The 24,149-nt window shown below is 35.7% G+C and overlaps 1 protein-coding gene across 1 annotated transcript in view; it reads left to right on the forward strand.

Moving 5' to 3' along the window:
• The first annotated feature begins 671 nt into the window (after positions 1–671).
• Positions 672–24,149, forward strand: part of LOC149562919 (Nucleotide-diphospho-sugar transferases superfamily protein) — an 85,895-nt gene continuing 62,417 nt past the window's right edge. Inside the window, exons 1-4 of the mRNA XM_089826366.1 lie at positions 672–758; positions 860–930; positions 1,027–1,075; positions 17,855–17,961. Of these exons, the coding sequence (XP_089682492.1) occupies positions 702–758; positions 860–930; positions 1,027–1,075; positions 17,855–17,961 (284 nt within the window). The 5' untranslated portion in view covers positions 672–701. The remainder of the gene's footprint in view (positions 759–859; positions 931–1,026; positions 1,076–17,854; positions 17,962–24,149) is intronic.

Raw genomic sequence — 24,149 nt, forward strand, 5'->3', positions numbered from 1 at the left:
CATGAAGGAAAAAATGGAGGGCAACACAACACTCCTGTTGTTGATTCTTTGAGTAGTGGTGTTGAAAGTGAACAAGTTGGGACAACTAAATTGATGATTTAAACTTTATTTTTTGTTGATGTATATGATAGACAATATGTTGTAATATAATGTAACATGAAACAACTGTCTAAAGGTTATGCCTCAATTTTGTAATTGTACATACGAGAGATCTAGGTGATGATAGCATAGAACATCAAGTGAATAGTATACTTCTTACTAATTCTTTTTGGAATAAGATCTTAGATTGAACAATTATAATGATGTATCTGATCTTGTAAACTATCTTAATATATATTTAAAAAAAAATGTTGAAAGATTTATGACTAATTTAAAAATACATACATGAAACATTTACATTTATGACTTTATGACTAATTAAAAAAAAATGAAATGGTGAAAGATATATGACTAATTTAAATTAGAAAAATGAAAAATGTCAAAAGTTTAAATATAATGAAAAATATCCATTACATTTCTCTTTGAAAGATTTGAACTAGGTTTTAATGGGACATGCTCCTTTAAATTGAATATACCTTCAAGAATACGTTACAATATAGACCTGCTCGAGGAGTTTCTTTAACCATAGTTAAGATCTGTAAGTCATTACAGAGTCTGTCTATCAAAACACCGTCTTCGGAAAACTAACGAGGAGAGCGAACATGGATTTGGGTTCCATTTTCAGTATTTCGCCTTGGATGTTTGTTTCATCTTTTCTGGTTCGAGTTCGTTTATTTTTAATGAAAGTATTTTTAAATCTCTAATGCACTGTAACTTCGCTCATTCATTTTATTCACATTTCTACAATTCATGTCTTCAGGTGCTGTTTGTGGTGATATGGATCCTAATTTATGCTGTTGAGGGCTTAAGGGCGATGGAATCTAGCTCCAGGTAAAACAACCGTTCTTTTGTTCTGCCCGATAGGTAGCTTTGTTGGAGTTGAAATTGAACGTGAAATTTAGGTCATTGCTGGTAATTTTTTTCCAGGGCTGACGGGTCAGCAGCGTTTCTCGAGGATCCCAATTCCTTGAGAAAGGTTAGTGAAATTATACCTGTCAATTTTCATTTATCCGATTGAGAACATGATCTTATGGCATGACCTGCGATTGGTATATTGGTTTCCATTGGGCCAACCTTCTGCTTGAATGCTAGGATTGAGGGATATTTTTTCTTTCAAATTCACCTAAAGTTTGCACCTGATTTTTTTTCTTTTGGGTACACTACACCTCGAATTGGATGATATGTGTGTTAGTTGCTTTTTTACTTAAGAAGATGTCTACCCACGGTTTTTGGAGCTCTTCTAAGAAATCGCCGAGGTTGTAGGAATGATTGAACAACGTGTATGGGTGAAATGTAGAGGGGCGATTAACGACAAAACTGGATTAATTTCTGAATACCAACGGGACAATGTATTTGTATTGTAACATTGTTTGGCCCTGCTTATATCGATAATCGGAGCATTGAGCATGGAAATTTTCGTCTTTTTGGTAACGCCAGTCGGTTGCACATTTCATTTCAAGCTAGGGTAAAAGTAAAAAGTATGAGTAAAGTTTGTCATAGAAATTCAACAGAACTGCTCTCTGGGCAAAGTTAAACATCATCATGGAAATTTGGGTTTTCTTGTACATGCCAATTGTTTGTTCATTTTTTGCCCTTGGTACGTAAAACCTTTTTGAACACTTAAGATAGCACTTAACTCCACAATACACACAGAGTCAAGAGTTTGACACTAGCATAATTGCGGGGGCCATGCCCATTTACATTGGAATCTCAGTCAGCAGGACTGTAAGTACACTTATTGCTAGACTGCATCTTATAAATCCAACTGACAAGGAAGTGTGCTTGCCAAGATTTGGAAAGGGGACATGGGGGCTGCAACTGTCTTAATTTACTGCCAGGCTGCAGTCAACGGACATTTTTTGCCAAAATCATGATGGCATTGAAACAGTAATCATTCTAGAAATCAACTAGTTGAGAAAGGTGAGAAAAGTGAAAAGAGAGTCTTTTTCTTCTAAAGCAATTATCTGCTTTGTGGGTCTCTTTGGCTTGTGATTATTTCTAATATTGGTAGTGCCCTTTGTAAATACTGTGCTAAGGTGTACAATTTATGCTTACTTGGCACCCATTTAGTGTTTTCATTCTTCTATGTATTTTGAATGAGGGTACATATTTATAAGAGTGCCCACTTTAATTATTTTACTCAAACATTATCTTTTTTGTACATAATCTCTATTACCATGTGTGGCCTATTATGGGCGGGGGAGGGGAGAGGTTTCATAGTATACATATATGACTTGAAATGCTAATTATGAAATGATAGTTCAATATAACATACCAAATATAGTTGAATATAGAAAATTGAAATGCAATTCACGAACCATAAGTTCAAACTTGAAACTTGAAACTTCATAACCAATGACCTTTGAACTTAGTAACATACTCATGGTAAGTTGTAACATAAATATTAAATAACATTAAAGTTTTAAACATAATGACAATGATAAATGAAAAATATAAATCATACATAGTACCATGTAAGTCAACCATTGATTATCAAATGACAAAGATAAAAGATTCAAAACTCATTGTTCAAATTATAGATATGATATATCATAAAGATCAAGATGCTCATGATTACAATGAGCAAAGTAGCATGAAACAATGAATTGAATTAATGTATCATGGCCATATCAAAGGGAGTACAATCTACAAAATGTCAATAATGAGAATGTAAGGTTGGGAGCTCTCTAATCGTCCCCTAAACCAAAGTCCTCAGCACTAGAACTATTAGACTCCTCATGGGTAAGATCCTGATCCTCCAAAGGAACAACAACTAACCCTACATCGGCTTCTGTTGCATCATCATCCTTATCAATCTGAATTGGATCCTCTGGCTCTACATCCCATCGTGCTGCTGGGCTCTCTTTGTACTTGCATGTGTTTCTTTGAGCCACAAGAAACCATGTGCAACAAAAAACTTCTCCGATCTTGTAGAGGTAAGTTTGTTCCTCTTAACAGAGTGGAGAAGCTATAGGTAGACCAATTCCTCTCCGCAGTTCAGGAGCTAGAAACCTAAGATAACAAATTTGAAAGTTACAAACAAACGTTCATTGAATTGCGAGAAATGAAAAATAATAAATCAATAAATAATAGATTAGTAAAGTGAAACTCTTAAAGTTAAGATTATAAAGGGGTGGAACTACAAACTTGAGAAAGAAATCAGATGGCTAGTGAGGTGATCTTTGACTTCTATGATCCATGGCTTTAACACCACAAAATGGGATTCTTCCGTGCCATAGTTTTGCAATCCACCTTTGCAATATTCGAGTATCCTACAATTTACAAGTTTACAACATAATATTAAAATAAGTTATAAGTTATTACTTATAAGTAATAAGGAACTTATAACTTGTAATTATAAAGAACTTGTAAAGAACTTAGAACATCAAGAGGTTACCTATAAGACTGGAAAATTCCAACCACTCGGTGCGAATCTCACTAGGAGTGTCACTATCATACATCCTGGCAATGCCACGAAAAAAACTAGCCTTCATGTCATCATCCTGAAGTGGTGTGATTTTACGAAGCCTAGGCATGTACCACTTTGGGTTCAATACATAGGCAACCATGTGCAAAGGAGTGTTCAACTTCTACCACCTGTGGTGAATGATAGGTTGAATGTGCTCTGTATAGAATGCTAGAGCGAGGTCCCTCTCACTCATAACAACCCTCATCCGCCCAAGCATAAAATCAATACACTTGCAAACCTCTCCAAGGTTAGGTGTATTTACATTGCCATAACTAATCACTTGGAACACTGGAGTAGTGATAGAGACTATGTATGTTGCATCACTCCAAAATTGATTGCTCGTCACTGTCTCCTTCACCCTCTTCCCTTGCTCTTTTCTAGACTCAAGCCATCGATTACATTCTTGTGTCATAACCATGAGTTGCAATGGCTCTTGCAACTCAATCATTCTCTCCAAGAGAATGTAATAGGAGGTTTATTTGGTCTCAGTTAGTATCAGGAACTGCTTTGCGAAGCCTTGGAAAGGTGCATGTGATGTATGGTGATTGCTGATAAACATCCACACCTCTCTCCCATCATTAAGCACCCGTCTAATCTAGTCAGTTTTCCCAATGTATTTGAGTGCATTGTTTATGGCGCACACAAAACATGGAGTTCGCCAAATATGTCTATAGGTTGGCTCAACAAGCCTCCCTACAACTTTGCACACATGTGCTGCATCTGTCACAACTTGGACCATATTTTGTGGTTGAACCTCCTCAATGGCATCCTTAAGCACACGAAACTGAAAATCAACATCTTTACGATGCCTTGAGCAATCAACTGCCCTCAAAAAGTATGGGCCTTCGGCACATGTGACCATAATGTTGATTAGCGGACAATGACTAATGTCTGTCCACCCATCCTTGATACTGCTGCAACCTGACTCAATCCAACATGCCTTCATCTGCTTCGTCAAGTCCCCACCCGTATCATAGTGTGGTCCTCAACTTGTGGTCACCTGGTCGCACAAACGATGGTCCTCCCTCTTTTTCCACCATGGACATCATCCTCACAAAATAGGGAGATCAAGCCACGTGTTGGAATGCCATTGGAAAAGAAGAAATCACCAATGACATCATCTAACTGCTCCCTTGTGTGCATGTTAAATAACTGAGCAATGGGGTTACTACCACTAGGACTTGCACTTGCTTTTTGTTTCCCCTTGTTGCTATTCTTTGCTGAATTGTGTGGAGATGAAGGAATGGATGATGTAGGTGAATAGTCCCTGCTCTATGATGCAAGATATGTGTAGATGTATCTCGCTGCCCCTATAACTGCTATATATTCTATACCTATTGCCTAGCAGCCAAAGATTTAGGCACTGGGACTGGCAGTATCATCAGGAATGCCCCATAGCTTGTTTACTTTAATTTTGTATTTCACATTCTTAGGATCTGCCAAGAATTGGCATGAGCTCACACCATACCAAGTCCAAAGAAGGTGTGCATTAACTCTAGTCATGCTGCCAAACCATTTTGCGCCACATCATTACACTATCATTTCCGTGTGCCACCACCTATAGCTGTAGGGAGTGTAATTCTAACAACAAATTGTTTGAGGGGACTTTGGATCATAATGACTCCTAGCAAACTTTGCCAAAATCTCTGAAGGGCAATCAATAGAAGGCACCCCTGGTTCAACATAAGGAGCCTATGATTCAAATTGGGCATCTATATCTGCCCCATGATCGCTTCCTCTGGGCTCATATTCAGATGCACTTCCCTCATTAATTTCCATGTCTTCTACAGTTTGATTGGATGCCATTTAGAAAGTAGAAATTACATTTTACAAAATGAAAATGATTATGATACATTTCAGCGTAAAAAATATTTAGTAATTTAAATTTATTTAAAACAAGTTAAAATAAACTAGTTTCAGCCTACTTAAAACTTTAGAGATTTAAGAAATAGTAAATCAAATATGTTTCAGCCTATTTCAATAACAAAAATAAAAATCATAGAACAATAAAAAAAACAAAAAAACAATAACATAGAACTATGTAGTATCAACAAGATTCAAGAATCAAGAATGAAACATTGAAAAATTAAATGCAAAGTTGAAAGTAAAAATAATTTCTAGAATCCAAAACAAAAAAATAGTAAAAAACCTACCTTGAGCTTGATGAATCACTTGCAAAATCAAATCTTTTGGCTCCTCTTGCTCCTCTTGATCTTGCAATCCCTTACGAAATCACTGATTAAGCTCTCCCAAACTTCTTAAATCTCTTTTTCTCACTTTGCTCCTTGCTGCTCCAAAATAATGAAATGCAAATGTGAAATGAAAATGAGATCTATTGACCTTATTAAGGCTTGAAAGAGACCTCATAGGACCCACACCCAATTAGGGTTCTATCCAAAAAAGAACAATAAAAAATAAATAGGAAAACTTAAAAAAAAGTTGTGCGCCAGACACACCTTGCGCGCACCGGAGTACCCATGCACCCGTGATGCATTGGCATCCTTGCGTCTTGTCCGGGTGCGCCGAACAGTGTGGCTGAGGTGCAGTGTTGCTTTGGCGGTGGTGGTAGAGCGCAAGCGCGTGATGTACCCACACCCGTGATGTACGCATCCGGTGTGCCAAGGTTTTAACACTAATAATAATTCAACAAATAGAAAATGGTAGATGGCCTAAGATTGTCTTTAAGGATGTTTTGTGCAAAAGGAAGAAGATGTGGATGTGACAAAACATTAATTAGTTGAGTAGATGGAACATTAATTTCAACACATGTCCTACTAATAACAAAGACATTAAGGCTTTCATTCTGGATAAATTATATAAGAGGAATTAGGGTAAAGATATAGGCAGAAAGAAAAAATATTATATCAGTGAGTTCAATGCCAGCGGTGACAAACTTGAAAAGCCTTACATTGGGGCCAATATTGCTTGGAAAGCTAAACTTGTTATTGCTTAGTTGAGAACTAATTTGCATCAGTTTCATAGTGAGACCGTGTGTTGGAAAAGGCCTAGGAGGCTTGGGATGAGAGGGTCTGTACCTTTTGCAATTCTGGAAATGTGGAAACGGAGCATCATTTTGTTGTCAAATGTGCTGCGTTTAGAGACAGCAGGGTCATATTCACGGATTTCCTAACTGCTTGTTCTTGGCATAACTTATTCAGCAGGGAGAACATTGAAAAGGTTGGGGCCCTCATTATCATTTTATATAGGAAAAGACTTGTTCCACTGAAAGCGACAGGCTATCCCATGGGCTATGTTTAGTCTTGTGGATGTTAAAATTTTCTTTCTTTCTCTCTTTCTTGCAGCAATTTCAATCATATCATAGGCAATGATTACAATATATGCAGTGATTACATATTGTGAGTGATTAATAAAGAATGTGAAGATTATGAAGGTAAAAAGTAAGGGCTGTGATCCTAAATGAAAAGGTGTTTCTCTCTTGGGAATAATGCAACATTCTGAAAAGGTATCTTTTATTAGTGAGAGGTAAGGATATTTATGGAGATTGTGAAGGATTTTGTGAGGGATAAGAAACATAAGAAAACATAAAATCTGATGAGGATACGGTTTCAGAATCACATATATTTAAACTGCATCTTTTATATCTCTATCCAATTTGGTGTTATGATGTATATTGCAATGAGTTGTGTGATAGTTATTGGACTTGAGTCTGATATTCCACCTTGCTGCCAAAGTGCACATTATATGCTGTTATCTTTGTCATATATCTACTTGTGTATAATGTGGCACATGCGAAGATTATTGTAAGGATTCTCATCCATTGGCTCATCTCACTTTGGAGGGGAGATATGGTAGGTACATATGAAGGATGCAAATAGTTAGGAAGCCATGATGGTAAAGACACCCCAATTGGGGCTGGGAGGGGGCATGAAGGTTGTCATTTTGTGCTCCTGGGCTGGGTGGAAGGCTTGAGGCGCCTTGCATAGTATTGGCAACGAGTGTGCTGGAAATAACTCTAAACAAATTGCATATGTATCTTTGTAACATCACAAGAGCGAATTCTATATGTACCATAGAAACGAGACTTAGACTCAGCTTGAACTTGGCAAGGGTTACCTGGTTTGGGACTTTGGACTTGGCAAAAGCTCGACAAGAGTTGGCAAAGTGGAAAACTGAAGAAATTTAGACAATTTTAATTATGTAAAACTTGTTTCATGCATCCTTTATTAAGTAAACCTTGAAGACACAATAACATCATCAAACTGAAGCTAATTTCATCGTATGCACAAGTATACATGAATCACGCAAGTACAAACACAAATTGTAGCTAAAGTATATAGCAAGCTTAGATATATAAATATTGTCAAATGTATTCAAAACATGAGGTCAATGCCATGAGCAACACATGGAGACAAAAATATGCTCGGGTGCCTTTCCATCAAAAGTTCACCTGCAGCAACATAATCTGCTGCATTGTCAGTCACCACTTGAACTATGCTTTTCTTCACCTACCTCACCAATGAATTCCTCTGTAGCCTCACATAGGTATGTGACACTTTTGCTATTTGTGGAAGCATTAAGGGACTTGAGGAACATGGTGGAATTTGAAAATAAAGCAAGATTAGCTGTCAATCAATAAAATCATAAATTACAAATATTGATCACTGATTAAATTTAAATTATTCAATGCATCCAAGGAAGTAAAATGATCAATCACCTCTGCAAGGAACAAGAAAATTTAGGAGCATCCTTGATGCAGAGCATCAGACAACAACACCAATCTCATAGGATCCTGCAGATCCAATCACCCATTTCCACAAAATCAACCATTTTTTTAATGCATATGAGGCATGTACAATTACTAGATAACCTTATCAGCTTACCAAATCAATATCCATATAACCTTTCAGTCCTTACATCCTTCATTAATATCAGAAAATGTCACCAAATCACAGCTTAGTCCCTTTGAATTACTAACATTCTTCATGTTCAAGAACACACACACACACACACATAACTTGTCTCTTAACACCCTTCTAGGTTCCAAGGACCGTTCAATACAAAATTTTACCAACGTTGAATTTGATCTCATCCAAGTTGATTATCAAACCCTCTTTATCAAACGTTTCTGATTTCAAACTCACAACCAAACTTAGAACCAAAGTTTCATTACCTATGTTCAGATCCTCAATATGCTGTCTACATTATGACAGTTTTATAGGTATGCACTCAGTCAGTCATATCTTCCACAATACAATGAATTTTGAGAATCTCTCTGGTGTCAACTAATATCCAAAAGTTAGCAAGATCCAACAGTACAATCCAAAGTTATACTTTCAGCACAGATACCCATTTTTAGTGTCATCAAACAAGAAAGGATGCATATACAGTCCGCCCAGGGCATGAAATATCTTCCAACATACAAATCTTTTTGATGTGAAACCAAATCCATCTGAAAGAGTAACCAATATACTATGAAATACCAGAGTTACAATAATTTTCAATGGTGCAATCAACGGATATTGATTAAACATTCAACAAGCCCCAATTGGTGAGCAGTTTTTACAAAAAACTCCATAACTTTAGTTATACTTATTGAAAAACCCTCATATCAGTCGAAAATTGAAACTGATTCACATATCTTTCAAATACATCCATTTAGAGGTTGTAACTCTTCTGTATGAGTCTGTACATGCAGTCTGTAAAACATTCACAACTTTCTCAAATCTGCTTAAGATCAACTCAAACTAAAAGCACTGGAAAGCTTATTAATTGTTCTACACTACCATATTAATATTAATTGTTTCCTGTCTGTACATGGTCGTACAAGGCTTGGAAACAAGAGAAAAACCTTTAAGACAAACAAAATAATAGATTGAAGCAATGAGAACTTGTTACCAAAATGCTTCCAATGCTTCTCAATGCATTCTCTCCATTAACTTCGACCATAAATGGTTTTATAAACCTTTTACAACTTCCCAACCACCTTTTGAACCAACTCATTACATTCTTGTAACCCTTTTTGCACTTTTTGCAAAGTTGTAATGTTGCAACCTTTAACCAACTTTCACATTTTTGCTACATATGACCCAAAACCTTGCAAGAACATTCCAAACGTATTAGGATGGACAATAATGACTTTTTACAACCATTTTATCCTTCAATAGCTATTTTATACAAATTTGACATTTTAACCAATCCAGGACCCTACTAGGACAACTATGACAACTTTTACAATTTGGCTGGTATAGCCTTATTACATTTGGATTCAGTTGGACTCAAAAATTAATAAAATGACCTTATGAATTCAAAATTCCATTATTTATTCATAATAGAACCATTTGACCTCCTTGTATGCTTGTGTCCTAGGTGCTCATGCACTAGTGCAATTTCTCTTATTGGTCCAACCATCAGTCATGATGGTGCAACCCTATTCTGCATCAAAACACACACTAGTCTTGTAATTCGGCTTTTACATCATCCACCATTTCTAACAAAATTGGGCCACTTAAGTTAGAATCATTAGGGTCTTTGAACCCTACCCCGCAAATGATTATGACATCTACCACACCTTGACAATAAGAAGATCGGCCACAAATAGATTAAATTTTTATGTTTAATAAAAAATAATTAGACAAAGCAAACTATAAATTTTAAATTTAAAACAATCAAATAAAAAAGAATTAGCTGCAAAAAGTGGAATGTTGCAATAGAAAAAAAACTTGCCAATTGCTTTTCTACCTACATCAAGTACCTCCTAGTTTCAAGGAATGCTCTTAAGTAAAGGTTGTGAACCAAGAGAAGTGTGCGGCGCAAAATATGAATCCAACCTATATTTTGAATTCTAAGATCAATGCTAACAATACCACTAGCAAAAAAAGAAGTTTTAGGGTAGTATGAAGGCATGGAAGAAGCCTCTCCAACACAACTTGCAGCCTATTGAAAAGCAATACTTGCCGAGTCCTCCCTTTGCCTGTTCTTCATTTCCTTTTCTAGCTTCTAAAGTTTCTACCTGCACTTGGCATTCGCAAACAGCCTCAAAAGTTTCTTTATCACACAAATCAAAATCATGGTCGCGTAGTCTAGCAATATGGAATTTCAATCTATTGATGCAACCATGAATAGTTGTTTTACAATATGTACATTTAACTTGTCTTTTTTTTCCCTTGTAGGATAATCTTTGGGGTGTTTACAAGCTTTGTCCTTTTGACCTTGTTTAGTGATCTTTGCCTGAGGTCTAATAGTAGGAGCAAACATTGTGAAAAGTTATGTTTGTAAAAGCCCAAGGCTGTTGCAATGAGACAATATCACATTTTTTTTAACATTAGTGCATTGTCATTTATAAAGTCATGAACCAATATAGAAAGAGTAGGATTTGTCCCCAAAATGTTGAGTTTTCTGATTGTTGTTTCTTTGAAGTTTGAATTTGAAAGGAAAACAATTGAAATGTTTAAATTTTTTTGAAATATTTAGTTTATAAACAAAAAATTAAAAAAAAATCGAATCTTACCTCTTAGATCAAACTTGAAATGAGATGCAACCTCTTTGCAATTGTTGTTATGGAGCTTTTGATGCCCCCAATGCAAGTATTTAGCTGCCCCAATGTGATTTATTGATGATTTTTTGCTCTTCTTTCTTGCTGGTTGCCCTTCTATGCACTCTTGTTTTGCCTCATAACTCACCTCTTCTCCCTTTTTGCCAATAGAATGAAATGCACTCACCTTTAGGGTTGTAGTGACCAGATAGTAGAAAAAACAACTTTAGGTGACTTAAATTTATGTTTTTTCTTTGCATTTTAGTGGCTTGCTGCTGACCAACTCCCATCATCGGGATTTGCTGGGTCTGAGTCAGGTTAGTGAGTCCACGAGACTTGATGAGTCATGCCAAGGACTTAGTCAAGTCCGAGCACAGGTCCTCATCCTTAGGACTCACCAAGGGTTACTCAACCCAGGACTTGTCGATTCCTAGCTAGTTATGGAACCATGATTTGTATGATGTTGGCTTATATGTTTATTTATCTTATGACACTAACTTGGTTGCAGAACCCACACTGGTATACCAAGGTGATATATCCATTCCCAAGCATTATCTAAACCCGAAGATAATTTTTTAGGGGAGATTGAGTCTAGTGTTAACAAGAGACATTACACTTACCATGGTGGCATGATCTCAAATAGAAGGGATAGTTTTAGCAATCTAGATAAGTTGTTCAAATATGGTCTTACACTGATGCACTACAGAGCAAAAACACTTTTTTGAATATAAATGCATATTGAATATATGAACAATCTAGTGCTTTGGTTGAGGATTCTCTTGGATTTTAACTGATATTCTAAAGTTTGTTTCCATGAAGTATATGGGAGCGAAACGAAATGTTGGCATAAGTTTTAAATAAATCTCTTATTTGAACATTGCTTGGCAGGCTTGCAATCTAAAGCACTCTTAGCATCCTGTTGAAAAACTATTGTGCTTGAAAAAATTGAAGATTCAAGATGTTGAAAAGTGAGGTTGCTTAGGGACTAAAATATCAAAAAATGCCAATTGGAGTTGGTTATATCATATCTTAACTTGCCTTAAATGATTTTCATTGAGAAGGAAACTACACCAAAATTTGTAGAAAATAACTTTGCTGATGTAAGCAGGGTGACTCATATGAAAAGTTTATTTTGGATTTTTTGATCTTTATTTAGTCATTTATTGAGATGAGAAGGGAGAAGGTGTTGTGCAGTGAAACACAATGGATGATGCATTGCATTGACATTTGATCTAAAATTAGTCATTATGCCTAGTAACACTTCTATGGTGTAGGATGACTCAAGTGATGATCTCGGTTGTGTTTGATTATGGAGATGTGTCTCAAGTATATATTGTCATGGAAATCAAATTTGGAGTTTGAAAATTCTTAGCAAGGAGAAATATCATTAGACAATATTACAAGAATGTTGATGATGGGCACAATCGACATTAGTGTATTTAAAGCACAAGGAGCTATTATATTAGTAAAAAAGTTAATGTGATAGTTGAAAAAATAGTAGTGTATGTTTTTCAGTATGGTGTTTGCGATAACACACTAGTGAATTAAAGCATGTTATTGAATCTCACAGTGATAGGATCTATTAATTTTACATTCTTTGTGTTACAAAAGTAATTTGGTAAAATATTGGATGAATTAAAGAATGATCAAGACGCTAATTATATAGTTTACAAAGATAGCATTATTAGAGACATTCTAATAACGAAAGAATGAAAAGAATATTGGAAACATTCTGATAGCAAGATATATAATATTGAGTATTAAAAGACAAATAAATAAGACATTTTGAGGTATTATTCTAGTACCCTCCGTTAATGGTCAATCTATTAACTACAACAATGAGCCTCCTAAACCGAACAAATTTTTCTAAGAGTGGCTTAGTAGAATATGGATAGTCCATGGATCCTTCTTCAACCAACTGTCAAATGAAGTGACAATGAATGTCAATATGTTTGGTTCGCTCATGGAAGATTGGATTGTTTGGCAAGTTTGAGCATACCTTGATTGTTGCAAAAGAGGAGTGACAATCCAGTTTGAGACATGGATGTCGAAAAGCATCCTACAAAGCCAAATTGCCTCACAACTTGCTTTGAATGTTCTCTGATATTCAACTTCCATTGAACAAAAAGATACTCCCTGTCGCTTACTATTCCAAGTGATAGCATGAGTGCCCAAACTGGAGACATACCAGAGGTGGACTTTCTGTCATCAACAAAGCTTTCCCAATCCAAGTTTGTGTAGCTAATGAGGCGAGTACCTTTGGTGTGCCCATAGAGGGTACCAGTGTCTGGTGTGCCCTTGACATAGCACAAGATGCACATCGTTGCAACCAATGATCTGATGTAGGAGTTATAATGAATTGAGATATGTAACTTACTACAATTTTGAGATTAGGTTTAGTGGCGGTGAGATAGATAAGATTGCTGACTAGTTGCCTGACCACGAATTCATTCTCAATAGGAGATCCATATTGGGTTGACAACTATAAGACCAAACTCCATAGGTGTAGATACAACTATGTAGTCTTGTAGTGCATTTTGGGTTTATTGTAGAAGCCCAAGGTTAGTCATGTCAAAAGACAAGCATAAATCAAATAATATTTCATGTATGAAAGATGCCGAACTGCCACTGATGTTTAAATCATCAACATAAATAACCTGAAGGATGATGTCACTGCCAGTAGTCTTGATATATAGATTCAAGTAAGAAGGCATCCTTTAGAAACCTTGATTTGTGAGTTACTTATCAATTTTAATTTTTTATGTACCATGCTTAAGGAGCCTATTTGAGGCCATATAGTTCATTCACCAGTTTGAGTACTCGGTGTTCTTTACAACAACCTTGAATCCAAGTGGTTGAGTCATGTATGCCACTTCTTGTAAATCTCTATTGAGGAAGGCACTTTTGACATCCATTTGATGGACCTTCTAGTCACACAAAGCTGCCATGGCTAGGAATAATTTGATGGTTCTCATCTTTGCTCTAGGGGCAAAGATATCATAATCAATCCCTTTGTGTTGAGAGCAACCTTTGACAACAAGACAAACCTTGTACTTATCTAAAGTACCATCAGCCTTGTAAATGACTTTGTAGGTCCATTTGCATCAATGGGTTTCTTTCTCGAAGGAAGATCTGACAGAACCCAAATGTTATTTTTCAGCAGGCTATGATGCTTAGTTTTCATAACTTCTTCCCACTGAGGTATCCCTTTTGCCTCAGTGTACGTTTGAGGCTCATACACACTATTGAATGTTGGCCATAAGAGAAAAATATAAAAAGTCTGAAGGTTGGCTCTTCTCCCGAGTAGTTTGACCCTCAATTGGCTCATCATCATGAAGATTGACAATTGTTTTAGCTCACCATTTAGCTTAGAGAGTAGAAGTGCCAACATCAAAAGCAAGAGGTGCAATAGGATCATCATCATCAAACAAAAGTTTAGATGAATCCCGAGGAAAATTAGGTGGTGTGGTTGTATGTCTTTGATGTGGTAGGAAAAGGAATTGGTGGAGAGGTAGGAACAAGAACAGCCAAAGCCTTCTCAACTAAAGCCCTCCCATCAAGTGGACCTAATGGAAGATGAATATCCAAGTCTTGAGTATTGATAGATTGATTCTTTGAAACCAAAGTAGGAGGAGAGAGTTTGCATGGCCTACGTTCTTCCTCAAAGATCACATCACAACTAAAGCTGACACTGTAAGTCTTGATGCCAACTAGTTAGTAGTCTTTGTGATTATCATGATAGCCAGGAAGCATGAGTTTTAGGATCTTGGCATCTAACTTAGTGCGTTTATTATTAGGGATCTAGACAAAGGCAATTGGGCCAAAAACTTTAATATGGCTGATTCTGGGCTTGTGGCCTGACCAAACCTCTTTCAGAGTTTGTGTCTTGACAACCATTGTAGGAACACTCTTGTGTTCAAGCATAGACCATGCAATTTTGGTGATCGTGCGGTTTCAATGCTCAAAATCACTGTTTCGCTCAAGGGTGTAGGGTGTTGTAAATTGGCGCTTTATGCCATATTGTTCATAGAAATGGGAGAAGGCAGAGGAGCAAAATTCTCCCCCATTGTCAGATGTAAGAGTAATATATGTTGACTATATTCTTTTTCTACAAATGATTGTGAACTTTTGAAACACAACAAACACCTTTGATTTTTGACGAAGGAAATAAACCCACATTTTATGATTGAAATCATGAACAAAATGTAAAAGATACTTGCACTTATTAATGGAGGGAGTAGCCATAGGTCCAGAAGCATCAAAATGGACTTGTAATACCTTAGAAGCTCTCATGGAGTCGCCATCTGATAAAGGAGTACAATGTTGCTTCCTAGCTTGACATGCTCCACAAACTCCAAGGTTTTGGGTCTGAATCTTCAGTAGTACAATGACAATATCTTCCCGACAAGATGAGAAAGATAGTGCACATTTAAGTATCCATAGTGCTGATGTCGGTGTGTACTAATAGAGGAGCGATGAGCTGCCATAGCAAGCTCCTGAAAAATCCTAAAATTAACAAGTCTAAAAAGACCATGATCCTCAACATCTGCAACAATTGTAGATTGAGTTTCCCGATCAACTATACCGCACTGATGTGATTGAAGTCACGTCTAGTCTAGAAGAATGTGTTAGAATTTGACTTACTGAGAGAATATTAAGTTCCATTCATGGAACATAGTACACATCAAGGAAAACGTGTTTCCTTCTGCTAAATTGTATTTGTATATTGCCTTTTCCGACAATGGTGTATTCTTCTCCTTCTCTACCAAAAATGATTGAATCTGAGAATGGCTGAAAGTCTGCAAACCAATCTCGATGATGAGTGAAGTGGTGGGATGTGCCTGAATCAATGTATTAGACAAAGGATTTGACACAACCTGTAGGTCTTTTAGCCATGAATATGTAAAAGGCAAACTCACCCTGCTTAGTGTGCTCTGTAGCATGCACTTAAGGTTGTGAATTTGATTGCTTGGCTTGAGCAACTAAGCATTTACAACATTCCAACTTCATATGACCAAACTTATGGCAATAGTTGCACTGAATATTTTTCTTTCACAAGCCTTTTGATGACTGAATTAATGGATTCAGTTGAGAAGACTGAGAGAACTAATAGTTGCTTGTATCCTTAGGAATGGAGTAAGCTGAAAATGCTTGTATGTTTCAAGACGAGTTGGAACCATTGCCGAGTCGTTTCCAATAATCTTCTTGTAGAAGAATTATGTAGAGATCGGAAAATGAAACATCAAAATGATTGGGAGCAGTGTTGGGAATTTCGACAAAGTGCTTACTGGAGGATGGAAGACTCTTCAAGGTGATCACCATCATGTCCTCTTCCATTTTGCATTCAAAGGGTTCCAACTAATCTCAAATATCTTTGATTCTATGGTAATGATCTTGTAGGGATACTTGATCATCCATCATGATCAAGAAGAGCATTTTATCGAGAAATCCCAATTGAGGTTCCAAAAAACCCACTAAGAATCGTAAACAAAATAAAATCTTGGCTAGCACAAAACTTGAGGCCCAAAATATTAGACACCAAGAAAAATTTGAAGACAACCCAATTGAGGTCTTGAAAATCCCAAAAAACATAGTTAATAAATAGATTTAAAGATGTATTTTCCAAAAATATAACTACTGGCAAAAACACTGAGGGTTCAAGAAATCTTTGTATGGTAGAAATGGAGCTCAAAAACAGGTGAGAGCTGACCATGTAGATGAATAAATTTTGCTTAGATAACAAAACCCTAGCTGTGTCAAAAAATAGTGGGTTGTGTAGAGAAAAAAATGTAAGAAACAAGGTAAAAATGGTCGAATAAATTTTGCTTAGATGAACAAAACCCTGGCCCCGTCAAAAAATAATGGGCTGTGTAGAGAAAAAAAAAACGTAAGAAACAAGGTAAAAATGTTCTGTTGAAGACAAATTGCTGCTAAAAAGACCAAGAATGGGTTGTGGAAGCCAAACAAACCAGGGCACAGGTCAAAAAATGAAAGCAAATCCTGTTGCGTGTAGGTACAGATCCAGCATGAACTACAAATAGCGTCAAGATGGAAGCAATGTGGGTTGTAAAAAAATGACGCCTAGAAACCAAAAGAAACAATGGTCCCCGACTGCGAAAGAATGATGACTGTAGAAGAAGCGAGATCATGACCAAGCTGAAGTTGAGAATGACAATCCAGAGCCATGAAAATCAATGGGGAATTTTTTCTTTTAGCTCTGATACCATGTTACAGAACCAATGTGGTAAAATATTGGATGAATTAAACAATGACCAAGATACTCATTATAGAGTTTACAAATAATAATGTTATTAGAAACATTCTAATAAGGAAAGAATAAAGAATATTAGAAACATTCTAATATTTACAAGATACATAATATTGACCATTAAAAGACAAATAAATAAGATATTTAGAGATATTATTTTAATACTTTGTAGTTTGTTCAATATAAATTTAATTTACTGTTCTATTGGGAATTTTATTATGATAGCTTTTTGAAGTTTAATAATAACTTTTGGAGAGATAAATTTATTTTGTACTAAAGTTGAATGGTCCAAGACTCCAATTAACACGTTGAAATAAGATGAATTTTTAAATTTCTTTTCTACTCAAAAAAGCATTTCTTGACCGAATCCAGAATATGCATCTTTTCTATCTGGACAACTTATGCCATTGGAATATGAAAGGAATCATGGTATTTAATAAATAATATCTGGCAATATAAATAACTAATGCTGTAGAATAATCTTTTGGTTGAATGCTCTGATCAAATTGGCAGCTTCTCTTTTCAGGTGCCATGCCCATCGATTTTTGATCCTCCAGAGAAGTATATATCTCTAATAATTCCTGCATATAATGAAGAATTGAGGTTGCCTGGAACTATTGATGAGACCTTAAGGTTGGTTAATACTGAAATATGATGTTTTCCTTGTAGTAGTAAGTAGTACAGTTTTTCAAAATTTTATATATTATCTTTTCAAAGATTTCTGTACTATTTTTCAAGAAATATAAGGAGTGATTATAATTGGCAGATAGTTGAAGCTAAGTAAGCATTATTACGTTTGTTGGTGTGCCAGCCATGGTTTTAAAATTTAGAGTTAGCAAAAATTTTTCAGCTTAAAAATTTGACTTCAAGTTGACAAACATTCGACAGATAAAAAATACACAAATTAAAAAAAATAAAATAAAGCAAAATACTGAACTTAGAGAACTCAGGCAATTTCTCTATTTGTTTTAGATAAAATTGGAGTGCATTTCCCAGGATTCAAAGTCACAAACTCATCAAAATATCTTGCAAATTTCTGGTACATTCAAAGTTTCTAATTAGCTGTGCTATCTAATTGGATATTAAAGAATCCTCCTCAAGAACTCCATGTTCAATCATGTAGCTATCCAACCCTCGTGATTCTTCCTTTGAACCTTCCTCTACTTCCTCTTAAAATCAGTGATCACCTCCTCAGTAAGCAGAGGTTTCACATCCTATCTTAGCATAGATCAGTACAATCCAAGTCAGTTTCATCATTATTTTCCTTTTCCTTCACTTTTATGCTCAAGAACAGTGCTATCAAGGTGCATTGGGTTAACGTTATATGCTTTTTGTGTGTGAGCGATCTCAAGTATTTTTACATTATACTCACACTCAGAAACATCATATGATGGCATAAAATACAGATGGCCATGTTTTGAAGATTTGACCTTGTAATTAAACTAGAAGTGTATTTATCAAATAAGTCTTTTCACCAATGATTGAGCTTTTGAAGGACCTTTTCAAACCTGGATTTTGTTTCATTATATTTTGATTGCCTAGAGGTGAAGGAAAGAACCTCCCCTTCATACACTTGTAAATTTGCAACTTGTAAAGAATTGTCTCTAATGGTTTCATTTGGTGTCATTTTCTTTATTGTCATTGTTTAGGCCATGCATAAAATCCTTATTCGCCTCTTAAGGAATTGGAGAAGGCAAACATGGGAATCAAGTACTAGGTCATTGCTTGTATGTGTTGGTTGAGTTGCTTGTTCTATCTCTGGTCAATTAAGTACCAATGATTTGTAAGTTTATTTTTTTCTCATAATAATAATGGGTGGCCTCGTATAGGTAAAATGTTGGGTATATCACTCCACCTGCCAAATCTATAACCTTGATCAAGGGTTTTGCCAACCTTTTTTAATATACTTTAAAAATTATAGTTAATAATACTTTGAACAACAATAAGTAAAAAGTTGATGGAAAATGAGAACCAAATTTCTTACTTTAAATTTTTTATAAAATAATGAAGTTGATCACTTTATAAGTTTGTTAATGGGAAGTTTAAATTTACCTTGAGGATCTAATCCATTTTGTTGGTGAAATCATAAATTACAAACAGCCTTCATGACCCTTTTCCCTCCTTTGCCCATTTTCTAGTATGGAGGCTCAAACCACCTAGTGCTCCCAAACATTTGCTTAAGAGATATTAGTGTGGTTGCATTTCTATGCATGTGATGAAGTTGTTAGTGAATTATCTGATTCTTGATTTTTGTTTTTGGTATGCTTTCTCATCAAGTACTGAGAGTGGTTTTAACTATATTTAGTAATGTTTCTCATATTAAAAATCACAGATTTCTCCCATTTAAGGCTGCCTATGTTCTTAAGTAGAATACAAAGCAACAGACAACAGAACTTGGACAACATTCTTGACAACCACACCACGTCTATAACTATTTTTCTATTGTAATGCACAGTCTCAATATTTTTTACTTTGTGGAGGCATCAATTGACTTTCAGAACACCTTTTGTCCATTTGAAGCCATCACCAGGAAGGTGATCAATATGTAGTTCTTGCCATTTGACAACAAAATGGTACTATCTAGTTGTCTTAATCCCTTTCTTGATAATAATCATGCCATTGATCAATGACTCTCATTGTGGGCTCTTTCCGATAAGGAATGATATTATATATTTTAACACTCTATGAGTTATCTGCAAATATGCAAGTAGAATAGGAACAATGAGTTAATTATTTTAATACTTGAAAGAAGTAGGTATTGAATGAAAATTGATTTAACATGATCCAAGGAATTGAGCATGGGAGCAAATATCAAAAGTGTGAATGATAGGTTTGAACATTTGAAGGTTTTCTTAGCTAGGGATATTTAGGTAACCTAGATTTCCTAGTGGTGCTAATTTTTTTTAGTGTTCTGGTGAGTTATGAGTAAACTTGACAATTCATTAACTTGATTGCCTATAGTCCCACAGATAAGAACTGTTACACCAAACCTATTTCGAAGGCATGTTACACTTTTTGTTTGTTTGTTTTTGATTCAAACTTTTGCTGTTTTTATTACAAAAGGAAAGATCAAAAAGAAATTTGGTGCAAAAGCGCAGTAATATTTTATTTGCAATTGGACAAATGGAATGAACCACATGTGGATCAGCATCCTTGTGATGTCAAGTGGATAGTTGTTTTTCACATTAATGATCCCTTGCATGATTTGGAAATATTGAAAATGTATATGATATAAATGGGTTATAGACATAAAAATCATTAGAGTTATTCATAGAATTAATAGCGTTTAACATCATCCAATAATAATGTTAGAGAAAAAATGTTGGAATCCCATGAAGGGCAGTTTTTCATCTCTGTTTGCCAAAAAGTGATGATTTTGTAGAAGATGCTCATGTGGAAATTTGAAACGAACAAATGCCTTTGTCTCTTTGTTTTCCTCACAGGTGTCTCCAACATCGTTAAAAAGATTTCCACGAGGAAAACTACATTTTGGGAGGTAGAATTGAGGTAGATTTCCACAAGGAAAACTCCACTTGTAGCTGAGCTGTCTCTACTTGTATATGAGCAGTTTTCTGTGTTCAATTGTAGCTGATTTAATAAATTGAAGGGCCAAAGTTTATCGGTTGGACTATTTGGTGCAGTTTGTATTGAAACCTTCCCGTGAATATTCATTTAGGCTCAAGCTTGATTCTTAATGACTATTCCAAGATTTTGAATGTGTATCAGTTTAGGTTTGCCAGAAAGACAGATTGCTTGGTATGATTACCAAGTTATTTGACGTTGATTTCTTCTGCTGCAAAATCTCAGCATGATTCTTGTTTGGTGAAGTATAGCTGTGCCAAATCTATCTGTATGCAGGCCTCGCGATAGAAGTCAACATGGCGTAATAGATCTGTGTCAATGTTTTCTTCTGATAGGAGCTGCATAATTGAGCTGTCTCATCTCTTTGGCAAACCCAAGGATGCTTAAACTAAGGGACATTTGCCAGCATGCAGGTGTATTTCCTGCATGTGTTGACGATTCCTTTTGGCTATTGATGATGTCAGTTTTAGTATGGTGTCACTTCATTTTTGAATAATCTGCAGAAGTTAATCTTGTACTATAACCGTTCATGAATCAATGGACGATTCTTCAGGCATCAAGCTGCCTCTCATGTGATGGCAATTTATTTTTATTTTTATTCAAGTCTTTGAAATGTAGCGATATAGCTTATGCATTGAAATCGGGAGTCTTTGCGGAGAAGCTTTTGATTTTGGGTTTTGCAGACGTCTTCTGAGTGACTGAAGAGGATGGATTGGGCACCTACTAGTATTATCTGTGTGTCCCTTGCAAATAATACCATCACAAATTGGCAGGAGCACCTAAAGTTATCATAATACACTGGATGATATTATTGGGCCCAGGGCTCATACATGGTCATTTTTGTTGCTACTTCTCTTGCTGGGCGCATCTTGTCCTTCTGGATATTAAGGTAGAGCCCATCTGCTCAAGACTTATTGAGACGGTTTGTATTTGGGCACTTCACAGTATATTCCTTCAAAGTTTGTCACCGGGTCTGGTTGGAAGCTCACAACGCTGGCATTCCTATCGCTGTTCTTTTGCTTACATTGCAGCAAATAGTAAGTCTTATTAAATAATTTTGAGCACTCAGAAAAATGCTTGAGAAACAGAAATATCATTTGGACAACATCAGCTCATTCTCAGATTACACATGGAAATTTGTGCAACAGCATCGTTGTGTGAACAAAAATCTTATACGAAGGTGAAGGACGCGGGTAAGGAGCATCTTCAGCGTGGGAGTACTCTGTTGAAAGACAACGCTTTATCATTTTATGTGTTGGCATCTATGGTCGCATTGTGCTCAACAAGTGCGAAGAAGATGTGTGATTTTTCTCACCAATCTTTATTATTTCTGCTGGTTGTGTATGGACATAGATTCTTTAACATTCTCTTCTGAAATTTAAAATGATTTTTGAGTATTTTAAGAAACTCTGGGTCATGGGTTCAAATCACACTAAGTCGTGCCATCATTTTGGTAGAAGAATGACATCCATTATTGTAATTTTTTAGAGCCTGTATAAATCTGAAGAGATTTGGGGCAATTGAATTGTTTGTGCCGCCTATCTGTCTGTGCCACAGGTGTAGAGGGAAATAGAGAGTTTCAGATTGGACGAGTTTAGACTTGGTAGGAGGTGCTAGACTTGGGTTAAAGTTTTTCAGATTATGTAAGGGTTTTTGAGGCTGAAGAGTTGCTGTCAACTTGTACTTTAATGATGAGAACTTTCATGAAATGACACACACATAATTGTCTAATTTTGTGGAGGATTTAAAAAGATCTTGTCTTTGCTGCTCATACTCGAGGATTATGTGTTACTAATACTGGAAAGCTTATACGAGTTGCAGAAAATTTGAAAGGCAGCAATTTCCTCTTGCAGATCTCAATACAAAGAGGATGGAAGCCATGAGATGAGAGATTATGTGCAAATCAATGCATGAGGGCACTGCTTGTAGTCTTAGACTGAATTGATGATGCATATCTTCATTAAAAGAGATGGATCATATATAAAAAATGATATTCAGAGGGAGATTACTCGGATTCAAAAGGAGCTTGTGTGACAGAGGGAGATGTCTAATTCTTTGCAAGCTTATGTTTAAGAATTGGGATCAGCTAGCTTATTATAATGATCAAAGTCTTCATTGTTAAGAGGAAGTCTCTGCTGAGAGAAAATCAGTGCCATTCTTATATATGTTGTTAATGAGTTCTCTGTAAGAGAAGTTCGAGGTGAAATTCCTTGTTCCACCCTTTGTGATGAGTTATGGTGGACATGCATTCTTCGTAGGCAGAAAGTCTGAGGTGAAAGCCCTTGTTTCACCCTTTGTGAGTAGATATGGTGGATCCGCCCTCTGTGAATAGGCATGGTGGAAATGCATTCTTCTTTGGGAGAAGTTTGAGGTGAAAGCCCTCGTTTCACCCTATGCAAGTAGGTATGGTGGACCGCCCCCTGTGAGCAGGCATGGTGGAAATGCATTCTTCTCTGGGAGAAGTCTGAGATGAAAGCCCTTGTTCTACCCTCTGGGAGAAGGCACGATGGAAGTCATGACTTCGATCTCATGTGCTTATGAAGTAACTATGGTGAATTATGTCATGCTGAGATTACATGTTTTTAATTTATCATTGACATCTTTGGTTGCAACTATGTGTGCCTGCCATACTAAAGATCTCTCTCTTGCTAAGAGGGAGTGTTGAAAATTGTAGCTATGATAGAGATTTTTATCTTTGATATTGCTATATGTTGAAAATGAGATAATACCTATATATTGTGTTTACAATTAGAGAAGATTTTTTAGAAATATAGAAATACATATTTTTTAGAAATTGAAGAGATCTTCAATTTTGAGACGAGTCTCTCAATTCTTTAATGCCAATAGGCATTCTACAATGTCAGAATGGGTGGAGTGGGATGGTGTGAGTGTGTTAATGTTAACTTTTATTCTTCTAGGTTAAATTTGACAACCATCTACATGTCAAAATTTAAATCTTACTATAAATGGAGTATACTTAAAAATAAATAAATTAATAAATACTATATAAAATATTTGTTTAAATTATAATAAAAAACTAGATAAATGGAGATAAAGGAAATATAAATAATTTTAGATGTAAATTAAATTATAATTATTTTGTAGTGGATATCTATCGAAATTTCTTTAGATAGATTTATTTAAGATATCTATACTAGCTATATATTTTGTATTCAGTGGAAAGCATTGCTTTCAATCATTTTTATTATCAATAAAAGAGATATTTTTCTAGTGTGGTT

Source organism: Cupressus sempervirens, chromosome 4 (assembly GCF_028749045.1).
Source record: "Cupressus sempervirens isolate cs-2001-9-10 chromosome 4, ASM2874904v1, whole genome shotgun sequence".
In the NCBI taxonomy this organism is placed as follows: domain Eukaryota; kingdom Viridiplantae; phylum Streptophyta; class Pinopsida; order Cupressales; family Cupressaceae; genus Cupressus; species Cupressus sempervirens.